Source organism: Bison bison, unplaced genomic scaffold, assembly GCF_000754665.1.
Source record: "Bison bison bison isolate TAMUID 2011002044 unplaced genomic scaffold, Bison_UMD1.0 scf7180017864473, whole genome shotgun sequence".
Lineage (NCBI taxonomy): Eukaryota > Metazoa > Chordata > Mammalia > Artiodactyla > Bovidae > Bison > Bison bison.
The window spans coordinates 19,468,577-19,481,972 of record NW_011495034.1 but is presented as its reverse complement, the minus strand read 5'-3'; the positions used below and the strand labels follow the sequence as shown (position 1 = coordinate 19,481,972).

The 13,396-nt window shown below is 47.6% G+C and overlaps 1 protein-coding gene across 1 annotated transcript in view; it reads left to right on the top strand.

Moving 5' to 3' along the window:
* MMP2 (matrix metallopeptidase 2 (gelatinase A, 72kDa gelatinase, 72kDa type IV collagenase)) overlaps positions 1-7,374 on the top strand; it is a 27,204-nt gene extending 19,830 nt beyond the window's left edge. The window contains exons 11-13 of the mRNA XM_010861932.1: positions 78-237; positions 4,581-4,690; positions 6,453-7,374. Coding sequence (XP_010860234.1) covers positions 78-237; positions 4,581-4,690; positions 6,453-6,556 — 374 coding nt within the window. The 3' untranslated portion in view covers positions 6,557-7,374. The remainder of the gene's footprint in view (positions 1-77; positions 238-4,580; positions 4,691-6,452) is intronic.
* Positions 7,375-13,396: the final 6,022 nt, after the last annotated feature.

Sequence of the window (13,396 nt, the reverse complement as noted above, 5' to 3'; positions counted from 1 at the left end):
GGGGTCGCTGGCAGATTGGTGGTGGGAGGAACAGCCTTGAGCACTTGCCACCAACGCACCCTCTGCTTCTACCCAAGGGAACGAATACTGGGTCTATTCAGCCAGTACCCTGGAGCGAGGGTACCCCAAGCCACTGACCAGCCTGGGGCTCCCCCCTGGTGTCCAGAAGGTGGATGCTGCCTTTAACTGGAGCAAGAACAAGAAGACGTACATCTTCGCCGGAGACAAATTCTGGAGGTAAGGGAGGGTGGTGTGAAGGAGAGCCGCACCGCCAGCCGTGTCAACAGAGAGAAGACACTGGCCTTGAGCCTCTTGGGTTGAGTTCAGAGGCTGGTGGGCTGTGGATGCCCCCTCTCTGGTCTCTAATCCGCCAGGGCTACAGGCCCTCTGAGCAGTCACCAAAGGGCGAACTATTCTTGGGCACGTTACTGGTACAGTTCTGGTTAGGGCCTCCTTTCCCTGCTCAGAAGTCTTTGGATTGGGCTCATGACTGTCTGGTCTGGAGCCTTGTATTTTAGGGTGACTCACTGAAGAAGGGGGTAATAAAAATAATAGCTGCTACTTTGATCCTATGTATGAGGTGGGTATTATTATTCTTCCCATTTTATAGGTGAGGATATAGGTTCAGAGAGCTTAAGTATCTGGCTTAACGTCACACAGCCAAGTAGTAGCAGGCTGAGATTTGAACCCCAGAATTCTGGCTCCCAGAGAACATGCTATTCTCCACTTTTCTACACTATACCTGAGGTAGTGGGGTCCCAAGAGATGGGAGTGGTGGAGGCAGGGATGGCAGAGGGCAAACACAGGATGAAAACTTAGACGGGTACCCACAGGAGCTAGCATCCAAATCTGGCCTCATTGGAAACAGCGGCACCCTCTGGCCCAGCTTCCACAGGTCCCCTGGCTATGGGGGCAAGCTGGCAGGAGGCCAGTTTGGAAGCATGTAGCTCTCTGCCCCAGCTCATCTAAGGGAAGGGTCTAGGGACTTCCTTGGTGGGTCCAGTGGCTAAGACTCTGTGCTTCCAATGCAGGGGCCCCAGGTTCAATCCCTGGTCAGGGAACTAGATCCCACAGCCATGACTAAGAGTTTGCATGTTACAATTAAAGATCTAGCCTGCTGAGACTGAAAAAGATCCTGCAAGCTGCGACTAAGACCCAGTGCAGCCAAATAAATAAATATTTTTAAAAATAATTTTAAAAATAAAGGGAAGGATCTGATTCTAAGAGACCATGGTCAGGGCTGAGGGCCAGGGAGTCCAATATCCAGGAAAGGTTAGTGAGAGGCAGCCTGGATCTCAGGAATTTTCATTACAAATCTTCCCATTTCCTAGATGAAGAAACTGAGGTCCAAAGAGATGAACTAAGTTGTCTAAGTTATTTATAGGCAAGTGTTGTCTGCTGATTACGCAGATTGTAGAATTTTAACTGCTTCTTTTGCCGTCTAACCCCAGGCCCCCGGCACTGTACCCTCAGGGTTATTGGGTCGGTGGAGGAGTGGTCTTCCTCTTTGCCTCCTAAGCATTCTCGTTCCTCCTGTGCCTGCATCTGAACCTTTGCCACTCCTGGAACAATCCTGCTTCCCTCCAGAGTCCGCTGTCCTCCCCACTCCTCCCCACCACCCGCCCCCAGTTGCCCTGCATTCAGAAGCTGTTTATGTCCCCAGCTGCCGTGTCAGGGTGGAATTCCAGACATGTTGCTAAGATACTTAGCAACTTAAGCTGAATGATATCTCAAGCCTCAGGAAAGGAAACAGCCAGGAAACCACAGTGCTCTGCCCACAGGCTCCAGAACACTCCCAGGCACATGCCCGTGCTGTGTGGAAAGGCATCTCGGCACAGTAGTCACTCTGCATCTCCAAATCTTAGAATCAGAGAGCCCTAGTGTCTTTGAATCACAGTGTTGAAAGGACATTTATAATCATCCTGCAGCACACACTGTGAATGTAAACATATGGGAACAGACGTGTCCGTGTGTAATCATGAGTATCGCTTGCCTGCGTGCACACACACACACACACACACACACACACACTGATGCTCAGGCTATGCTGGCATCTTGCTGGGTTTTGGGCAGAGTTATCTACTTTCTAGTCCTTTTCAATAGCAAGCCTACCTGCCAAAGCCTAGATCTGGGATGGACAGCCTGTTCCACAGGGAAAGCTCTGTAAATCTTCCTTAAAAGCAGCAGAACTGAAACATCTATTGGAGGTTCTGGGTGGGGTTTCTAAAGTAGACAGATCTTTTTCCCAGGAGAGGTAGTTAATGAGCCTGAGACACTGGTCCTGGTAGAGTCTACAGAGGCCCAGGCTTCCTTGCTGGAAAAGGAGAAATCGCTCCAGAATGATACAGGACAGGAGCTGCTTCCAGCTTGGGCAACCCCAGGGAGTGGTTAGCCCTTGCTTCTATAAGCTTTCACTAAGCCCAGAAAAATGCATTCAGTATCTCCTATGTGCCAGGCATTTACCTTGATGCTGGAAGATAGTGGTCAAGCAATAGGCTCTCTCTGGGACTTCCCTGGTGGTCCACTGGTTAAGACTCTGTGCTCCTAATGCAGGGGGCATGGGTTTGATCCCTGGTTGGGGAACTAAGATCCCATATGGCAGAGAAATCAATATAGCACAGAACTTTTTTTAAAAAAGGAGAAAAAAGAAATAGTTGCTCTCTGCCTGGTGGAACTTACAATATCATGAAGGGAAGAGATATAAACATGTACAAATAAAATGGTGATGGTTCTCACGATGGGCCCTGTACCACATCCCGGGCTATGCATTTCACCTGTATTTCTCACTTAGGGCAGCCACTATATTAGGTGCGTTTTCCAGGTGGCCTCAAGGATATACCTTTGAAAAATCTCTGACACAAATGTCTGTACTCGTAACACCTACTCTACACTACAGTTCTACAGCCGGAGAGGAGAAGGTCAGAGGGTCACAGAGAAGGCTTTCAGAAAGTGTCCCAGTAAGCAGGAAACACCATAGGAGGAAGCTCTGGGGACAGAGAGTGAAGACACATGGCCCTGTTCAGAGCCGGCATCTCCCGATGGCTCCATGCTGTATTCTTCCTGGAGGAAAAGAACTTAGAAGCACATTCCTTCACTTCTCTGAGCCTCAGTTGATTCTTGCCCTCCCTGCGTTCTGTGGGTAGAGTGAGAAAGAAACGAGGGCAAGTTCAAGGGCACATAGCTCCGAGCCATTGTCACTCCAGAGAATGTAGTTACAGGGGATATGGATAGGATCCTGGAATTTTCCCAAGCTGGGAAACTTGGTTTTGGTACCTCAGGTCACAAGGAAGCATGTTAGGTTTTGCAAGAAGTCTCATGACAGAGATGGGATTAAGAAAGGCATTTCTGGCAGTTCTGAGGGTGATGGGCAGAGGGGGAAGACTCCTGTAGAAGGGGGCTCATAGGGGAAGCTGTTTTTGGCGTCTGGGATTGGAGGCTGGCAAGCTGGCTGTGGAGAAGAAAAGAGTCAGCTATGAGGCTGGTACTGGGCTGTCACCAGAATGAGATTCAAACACAGATCTATCTAGAAAATTAGCACCATGAGGGTAAGATTTTATCTTGTTTATTACAATATCCACAGCGACATAGTGAGAGGTCATTAAATAGTTGCAGAATAATAAATAGATGGAGTGTAGGTAGAGAAGCAGTGGAGTCAAAATGACCTCAGCCTTTTAAAAGTTCTCCCAAGATTAAAATGAAAAAGACAGATGTTGCTAGCCAGGAAAAGAATATGCCAACTAATACTCCAGGTATTTACACAAATTAAAGGCAGAGCCCTGGATAATGACTTGCCCTGGGAGCTGCCGGTGGGCCTGAGATGACAGGAAGTTGCTCTGTGACTCACAGGGCTTGGGCTCATGCACCACCTTGTACTGTAACCTCATGTCTCAGCCGAGATCATTGCCCCAGATGTGGACTGTCAGCTCACTTGACAGATGAAGCAGCAGCATTTTTTCAAGCCGAGCAGTGATGGGCAGGACCTTGTCTCTGGGCTTCCGGTCCAGTGCTCTTTGTACTGCAGCAGAGTTTCTAAGGGAACTAACATTTCTCAGATACTGTTAGGCATTTTGCATGTGTTATTATTCCATTCATATATATGATAATTAAATATCAGTACATTAAATATAGCCCATCTAACAGATGGTAAAACTGAGGCTCAGAGAGGAGTTTGCCACCCTGGAGCCAGTCAGGCCTGAGTTGGACTCCCACTTAGAAACTGGGTCCCCTTTTTAAGCCTCTGGTATATTAAATGAGTATTATGTAGTAACTGTCATAGGATTGCCATAAGGATTGACTGAGAAAGTATATGGAAAGTCGGTAACACACTGTTTAAACGTCAGTAATAATTATAAGATTGTTTTTACGGGACTGTCCCAAGTCACCTAATGAGTGAGTCGTGTAATTAGGATTTACCCAGGTCTGACTCCCTGCCCCTCAGCTCCAGTCAGGGGCCTCCCTGAAGGGTTAGAGCTGGCCTCCCAGGCTCACCCAGGAGCCATCAGCCGGATCCTCTGGTCACGCTGGGGCAGGGCTGGCCTTGAGGGAGCCCCACTCGTTCACCATGGCCATTCTCCTTGCAGATACAATGAGGTAAAGAAGAAAATGGATCCTGGCTTCCCCAAGCTCATCGCCGATGCCTGGAACGCCATCCCTGATAACCTGGATGCTGTGGTGGACCTGCAGGGCGGGGGTGAGCTGCCCAGGCCTCTGGCCGCTTTCTAGGACTCCCTGCCCCCAGCCAGGGCCCTGTTCCTCACAAGCACACACTCCCTCATTGTGTGGGGAGGCAGGCGGCGCCCGGGGAAAACAAACCAGCCCCTTCAGCCCAGCACTGGGAAGGCATCCAGACCCCTGACCTCTGTTCACTCAGCTGGCTCCAGGCAGTAAGACCCAGAAAGGCCCCTCACAGCTGCAGAGCTTGGAGCCAGAGAGCGGGGAGGAGGGGAGGCCTGCCGGGGGCGAGAAACCTGGGCTTGGTGCCCTGGATTCATTCTGGGGTTTGATCCAGGCCCTTTTGGGTTCCACAGGAGGCCTTGTGACCGCCTCCCGTTAGCAGAAGGATGGCTCCATTTGAGACAGGACCAACTTTGTGAGGCCCTGATGCTGAGGTGGCAAAGATGGCCCATTTGTCTCTGTTCCTTTGCTGCATAAAACAACCAAACCAGCAAGGGCTAGAATTTGGAGTTTGGAAACCAGATTCCTGAGGAGTCTTCTGGGAGGTCTCTAGGGCCCTGGAAATGAGTCCAGTTTGGCTTTTTAGAGGAGATTTCAATGAAATTTCACAAAGATGCTTTTTGAGCTCCTATCACATGCTAAGCACATGGCCCTGACTAAACCTCTCACATGTCCAAGAAAAAGCAGGGTACAGCCAGGTGTCAGGTTAAGGATTATCTTCAGAAAGAAACATCTGTTGAGCACCTCCTGTATGTCAGGGGTTTGAAAAGAAGTAAATGAGGTCATATGTGTCAGGAGTAAGAAATTCCAAAACCCTGAGGGGCCAAGCTGGTGCATTAATGAGTGAAGCAGGCAAGGCAGACAGCGGGGAGTGATGTGGTCTGTGGAGCATCAGAGAGTACATGGCTTGTTTTCTGGGGACAGCTGCTTCTCTGCTTCTGATGATCTCTGCCCTGCAAGAAGAGGGGAGCAGGAACAGCAATCCAGTAGTTAAGAATCCATGCTTCCACTGCAAGGGGGGGTGCAGGTTCAATCCCTGGATGGGGAACTAAGATCCCACATGCCACCTGGTGTGGCCTCCCAAAAAAAGAGAGAAAAGGGGAATAGTGTTATTAGATAGTCTAGCTCTTTTAAAAAGAAGTGATAAATCTGTATTTTCATATGAAATTTCCAGATTATTCAAAACAAAACAGAAAACTTGTGTGGACTAAATAAAACCCATATGTGGGCCATCTGAGAGGGATAGCAGTCTCTTGGTTTGCCACTTCTAGGAAAGCAAAGTGGTGCTTGTGCTCAGCACAGTGCTATTATTTATATTAATCATAGCATATATCATCTCATTTTATCATCACCATAATCCCTAAGAGGTGGTATCTTTAGCCACATCTCAAAGATAAAGAAACAGGGACTCAGAGAGTTTAATTCCTTCCTCCAGCCTCCAGAGGGGTCTTCTGTGATTTAAAAGTTTCTTCCTGGAGACCTCCCTGGCAGTCCAGTGGTTAAAACTTCACCTTTCAATGCAGGGGGTACAAGTTTAATCCCTGGTAGGGGAGCTAAGATCCTACATGCCTCCTGGCCAAAAAACCAAAACATAAACAGAAGCAGTTTTGTAACAAGTTCAAGAAAGACTTTTAGCAATGATCCACATAAAAAAAAAATCTTAAAAATTAGAAACATCTTCCCTATGACAGGCAGACTTGTAAAGTTCTCAGGAACCTTCTCTGTGCTATAACATCTGAGGATGGGTTGGTCACAGGCTCTTCTTTTTCTCATTCCAGGTCACAGCTACTTCTTCAAGGGCGCCTATTACCTGAAGTTGGAGAACCAAAGTCTGAAGAGCGTGAAGTTCGGAAGCATCAAATCCGATTGGCTGGGCTGCTGAGCTGGCTCCGCCTCCCCCAGGGCCTCCCCCTCCATCACCTGCTGCACACCAGGGCCTGAGCACCAGGGAAGGACCCGGGTGGGCGTGGCAGCCCTCAGTTCTGTAATTAATCAGCATTCTCACCCCCACCTGGTAATTTAAGAAACCCTAGAGTGGCTCTGCCCTGTGCTCAAGTAAAGGTGCTGACTGTACCCCTCCTGGGTGTCCCTCCCCCTCCATATCTCACCGGCCCTCCAGAGCCACCCCCAAAGAGATGCCTTGAGATTCTCAATGCAGCCATGCCTTGGGGCTGCCTTGGTGCTGCCACACTTCAGGCTCTCCTCCTTCCACAACTTTCTGTGGCTTTACAGCACCTTGGGAGCCAACAGAGACTACGTCGAGAGGGCACTGGTGGCCCGACAGCCTGGTCTGGCATGGGGCAGTGGGAGTGGGGCACCGTCAGGTGACCACCCCAGACATTTGGCCTTCTCCCTGCTGGCTGCCTTAGAACTGTCCCTACATTAGCAGTTTGCTTTGTATGCACTTTGTTCTTTTCTTTGGATCTTTTTTTTTTTTTTTTTTACTTTTCCACTATGACATTGCATTTCCCGACGGAAGGACTCAGGTTGTCTGAAGTCACTGCACGATGCATCTCAGTCCACGTAGTGATGGTCCCCTTGGTCACTCTCTTTAGTTATGTCCCTCCTCTGTCACTTCCTTCACTGGATGGAGGAAAACCAAGCCATGGCTCCCCCTGCCTAGCCCTGCCCTCCTGTCCCTTCAACAGTTTCCCCGTGGGAAAAATCAGTGAGTACGAATAAAGACACTAATTGAGTGGATGTGTTTGCCGGCTGTTTTAGTGGAGCCTAGAGAGGACCCCTAGCCCCAGCCCCAGCCCCAGCTCAAAGAGGAAACAGAAAGTCTAAATCTCTGCTCCCTGCAGGGCATAGGTGACATCTGCTGGAAAGGTCACAGCTGCCAAAGTAATCACCAAGAGACTCTCTGGGTGGGTGAGCTGGAGTCCCTTGGTCCCATGGAAAGAGCCAAAGCAGAGTTTCTGTTATTTAATTGCAGGGTCTTGTTCAAGGTTTCCTTTCTTCTTGAGTCTCAGTTTCTGCCTTGACAATAACATAAATTCTGATACTAATAATAGTGAATTTAACAGTAACACCCCTTCCATTAATACGATGCTTACTATGTGCCAGACCCTTCGCATGCATCATTTCATTTAGATTACAGCAACCTAAAAAAGGGAGGCTATTATCAGTCAACTTTGATTGATAAGGAAACTAAAGCTTGGAGAAAAGTGATTTTCCAAGGGTACCATAGATACTGGATAACATCCTGAGTAAGGCCAAAGATGACCTAGAGAAGAAGCTTTAGTCGGAAACCGAGTATCTCCATCAGCAGCATTACCCTCCATCTCCCCTCCCCCAAACTCTCTAATAAACACAGCTAGGGGAGAACTGTGTGTGCATTCTAAACACAGCTTCTATTGATGGGTAAGCTCCTTACCCTTCCTTCCCAGCAGACTGCCCATCCTTAATCCCCTCCTATATGGAAATTCTAGAGCTGCTGAGCTGTGCTGTGCATAGTTACTCGGTCATGTCCAACTCTTCACGATCCTATGGACTGTAGCCTGCCAGGCTCCTCTGTTCATGGGATTCTCCAGGCAAGAATACTGGAGTAGATTGCCATTCCCTCCTCCAGGGGATCTTCCCAACCCAGGGATCGAACCCAGGTCTCCTGCTTTGCAGGTAGATTCTTTACCAGCTGAGCCACCAGGGAAGCCCAAGAATACTGAAGTGGGTAACCCATCCCTTCTCCAGGAGAATTTCCCCACCCAGCAATAGAACCGGGGTCTCTTGCACTGCAGGCAAATTCTTTACCAGTTGAGCTACCAGAGCTGCTAACAGAACTTAAGGCCTGGGGTTATTTCAGAGACCTTCCCTGGTTCCAACAGTCTATTACTTCCTCTCATGGTAGGGCTGGTAGGGAGGGGATGAGGAATGGACAGGTCTCTGGAGGTGACCTCAGTGGAGTCCTCTTTTCTCCTGTGGCCTGTTCAATCACTCAGGTTCTTAAGGACTCGAGAGACTTCCTTCTGTGCTGAAGGGCCACACAGGTCTGCCAGCCATTCTCTTCTCCAGGGGATCTTCCTGACCCAGGGATCAAACCTAGGTCTCTTGCATTGCAAGCAGATTCTTTACCACAGAGCTACCAGGGAAGCCCTAGGGACAGTTTATATCATGGCTGTAATACATTGTTTTAAGGTTCTTTTTTATACTGAGAAAATCCAGCTGCTCCACGTGTAATACCTGAAAGGTGCCATTTCTTGCATGTACTTCTATGAACGCTGCCGCTGCTAAGTCGCTTCAGTCGTGTCCAACTCTGTGTGACCCCATAGACGGCAGCCCACCAGGCTCTGCTGTCCCTGGGATTCTCCAGGCAAGAACACTGGAGTGGGTTGCCATTTCCTTCTCCAATGCAGGAAAGTGAAAAGTAAAAGTGAAGTCGCTCAGTCATGTCTGACTCTTCGTGATCCCATGGACTGCAGCCTACCAGGCTCCTCCGTCCATGGGATTTTCCAGGCAAGAGTACTGGAGTGGGGTGCCATTGCCTTCTCTGCTATGAACACTACACAGGCATTATTTTACTTATTACCACAATCTATTTTGGGTAGGAATGAATCTTCCCATTTTGAGATGAGTATGCAGGCTCAGAGAGGTCACATGAGTAGCTAAAGGCTACATCTATCTGGTAGGGTAGGAAGATTCTGAGATTTCTACAGTGAATACCTTGGAAGGAGCAGCCGTCCCAGGGCCCAGAGTCAGAGTTTCATCATGCCTTCAGGCTACTCTGAGCAGTTGATTGATAAGCATGTCATTCACCAACTCCATCTACCTCTCAGCCACTCAGGGCTTGACGAACTGGTCTCAGGTACTGGGAATATCCTTTCCCTAACCCCTACCAGCGAAAGGTCCAGCTAGGCCCTTGAACTTCTTCCGGGTAGTGAAAAAGTGAAAGTTGCTCAGTTGTATCTGACTCTTTGCGACCCCATGGACTATACAGTCCATGGAATTCTCCAGGCCAGAATACTGGAGTGGGTAGCCTTTCCCTTTTTCAGGGGATCTTGCCAACCCAGGGATCGAACCCAGGTCACCCGCATTGCAGGCGGATTCTTTACCAGCTGAGCCACAAAGGCAGCCCAGGGTTCAAGGAGGCCTCCCTCACTTTCCTTCTTTCTTTCTTTTTAAAATAATTTTAATTTATTTTATTTTTGGCTGTCCTGTGTCTTGGTTGCTGCATGGGCTTTTCTCTAGTTGTGAGGGGGGGCCTACTCTCTAGTGGCAGTGCTCGGGCTCTAGGGCATGCGGGCTTCGGTTGTTGTAGTACATAGGCTCAGTAATTATGATTTGCAGGCTCAGTAGTTGTGCTTCCCAGGCTCTAGGTCACAGGCTCATTAGTTGTGGCTCATTAGTTGTAGCACATGGGCTCTGTTGCTCCATAGCATGTTCAATCCTCTGGGACCAGGGATTGAAGCTGTGTCTCCTGCATCAGCAGGTGGATTCTTTGAGCCACTGGGAAAGCTCCTCTGAGCCACTGGGGAAGCTCCTCTCTCACTTTCTTGGTGTTGCCTGCTCACTGGGCCTCTCCCTCGCTATGAGCTCTTTGTCATTCAGCAGGTTGGCCTGAGCCTCCCTAAGTAGTGGCAAGAGTTTGAGAACAGAAATTATAAGGCCCCTTGTGGCCCAGGCTCTAAAACTCACATGGTACTACTTCTGCCACATTTTATTGGTCAGAACAAGTTGTGAGGTCAGCCCAGATTCTAGGGATGGGGAAAGACTCTGCCTCTTGATGGGAAAACTGTGAAATTGTTTTGCTGTGTTTTTCAATTCTTCATAATATATTAAAGAAATTCAGCTACAGATACCAAGATAATGCATGTCCTTGCCCCATGGTAGTTCTTTCTTTTCCTGTTTTATTCATCACTTGTTTTTTTCTGTTTGTTTTGTTTGTATTCTGTTGGCTGTGCTGCGTGGCCTGTGGGACCCTAGTTCCCCAACCAGGGGCTGAACCTGGGCCTCGACATGGAGAGCTTGGAGTCCCAGCCACTGGACCACCAGAGAATAATTCCCTGTTTTAATCATCACTTGGTTTATTATCCTAAAATAATTTTGTGAGATCTAAAAAGATTCATATGCAGACTTACAGGTATTGAACACAAACTTACAGTTACCAAAGGGGAAATGTGGGGAGAGAGAAATCAGGAGCTTGGGATTCACATATACATAGTTCTATATATAAGATAGATAACCAACAAGGATCTACTATATAGCACAGGGAAGTCTGCTCAATATTCTGTAATAACCTGTATGAGAAAAGAACCTGAAAAAGAATAAATATATGTATAACTGAATCATTTTGCTGTATACCTGAAACAAACACAACATTGTAAATCAGTTCAATTCAGTCGCTCAGTCTGACTGTGGGATGCCATGGACTGCAGCATGCAAGGCTTCCCTGTCCATCACCAACTCCTGGAACTTGCTCAAACTCATGTCCATCGAGTTGGTGATACGACTAAACCATCTCATCCTCTGTTGTCCCCTTCTCCTCCTGCCTTCAATCTTTCCCAGCATCAGGGTCTTTTCCAAGAAGTCAGTTCTTTGCATCAGGTGGTCAAAGTATTGGAACTTCAGATTCAGCATCAGTCCTTCCAATGAATATTCAGGGTTGATTTCCTTTAGGATTGACTGGTTGGATCCCCTTGCAGTCCAAGTGACTCTCAAGAGTCTTTTCCAGCACCACAGTTCAAAAGCATCAATTCTTTGGCACTCATCTTAATCAACTATAGTCCAATAAAATTTAAAAATAAAAGCTCCTATGGAGACAATTCTAATACAGGGGAGCTAATTTGGAGCAGATTTTTGGCAACAGGTATGCTTTTTTTCCCTTCATTTCACTTTTAATTTCAGTTTAGTTCAGTCGCTCAGTCATGTCTGACTCTTTTCAACCCCATGGACTGCAGCACTCCGAGCTTCCCTGTCCATCACCAACTCCTGGAGCCTACTCAAACTTGTGTCCGTTGAGTCGGCAGTCCAAGGGACTCTCAAGAGTCTTCTCCAACACCACAGTTCAAAAGCATCAATTCTTCAGCACTCAGCTTTCTTTATAGTCCAACTCTCACATCGATACATGACTACTGGAAAAACCGAATAGCTTTGACTAGACAGACATTTGTTGGTAATGTCTCTGCTTTTTAATTTGCTGTCTAGGTTGGTCATAGCTTTTCTTCCAAGGAGCAAGTGTCTTTTAATTTCAGGGCTGCAGTCACCATCTGCAGTGATTTTTGGAGCCCAAGAAATAGTCTGTCACTGTTTCCATTGTTTCCCCCTCTATTTGCCATGAAATGATGGGACCAGATGCCATGATCTTAGTTTTCTGAATGTTGAGCATTAAGCCACCTTTTTAACTCTCCTCTTTCACTTTCATCAAAAGGCTCTTTAGTTCTTTGCTTTCTGCCATAAGGGTGGTGTCATCTGCATATCTGAGGTTACTGATATTTCTCCTGGCAATCTTGATCCCAGCTTGTGCTTCATCCAGCCCGGCGTTTCTCATGATGTACTCTGCATATAAGTTAAATAAGCAGGGTGACAATATACAGCCTTGACGTACTCCTTTCCTGGTTTGGAACCAGTCTGTTGTTCCTTGTCCAGCTCTAACTGTTGCTTCTTGACCTGTATACAGAATTCTCGGGAGGCAGAATTTAGGGACTCCTGAACCCTGTTCTCTCCATTATATTAGTGAAAACAAAGGCTCAATAAGGGGAGTGATTTTTGTCATGGGTCTGTGGTAAGTTAACCCTGGACTTCAACCTTGCTTTTGGGTTTTGGGATTTCCAAGGCTGTGCTCTTTTTTCACCAGACCACATGATCTCTCTGGTTCTGACAGTGAAGTGCTACAGGCAGAATGTTTGTTTCTAAGGCGCTACATATTTCAATTGATTCCTTGAAACCTGCCATAAGCCACTTCCAATTCTCAAGAGTCACTTTTCATACCTTGATCATGTCACCTGATTTCATTTTTGCCTGATGAGTGTTTGCTGAGGGACATCAAAACGCTTCCCTTCTTCCATGGATTTGCTGTCCCTATGTCCTGCCTTCTCCTGAAGCCAGCCTGGCAGCAGCTCCATTGGTGGATCTTCTGATCATGCTTTTTATTTCTTTTCAGACTCTGATGCGAGTAAAGTGGAGACAAACAGTCTCCAAGTTTCCAAGTCACTTCTCTTTTTTTTGAGACCAGGTTCCTCATCTAGTTCAGAGGGCCATGGTGGTTTTGTATTTTTCTAGTTATTGCAGCTCAATTTTCCTTGGGAAAACTATCTTCACGTTGTCAGTCCATATTTTGACTGGAAGACAGCCCACTCCTGGCTCCAGTTTCTATATTAGTCAGGACTCTTTCAGCTGTAACTGATAAACATGACACTCAAACTGGTTTAAGCAAAAGCAAAACATGCACCAGAAATCAGATCCACCCTGGATAATGAGCCCTCTTAATGGAACAGCCCACGAGTTGCTCCTACAATCGCTAGATTCAGGTTCTGTTTATCTTGGTATTACGAATGGGGCCACGGAGGTTCATGGAGACAATGATTTGGCCAAAGAGCCAGTAAAAGCGAAAGTTAAGCCAGGTTGGCCTGATGCTGGGGCAGAGAACAGTCTAAACTGTCTCTCTTGCGGGTGCGTCGCTTTGAAGGAAAAAACATTCACCTCCAAGCGGGCAGAGCTATGAATCCCAAAAGGAAGGGCCAGACACCTAAAAGGGTGGGACTGTGCTTGAGGTGGGGGTTGGGGGGTG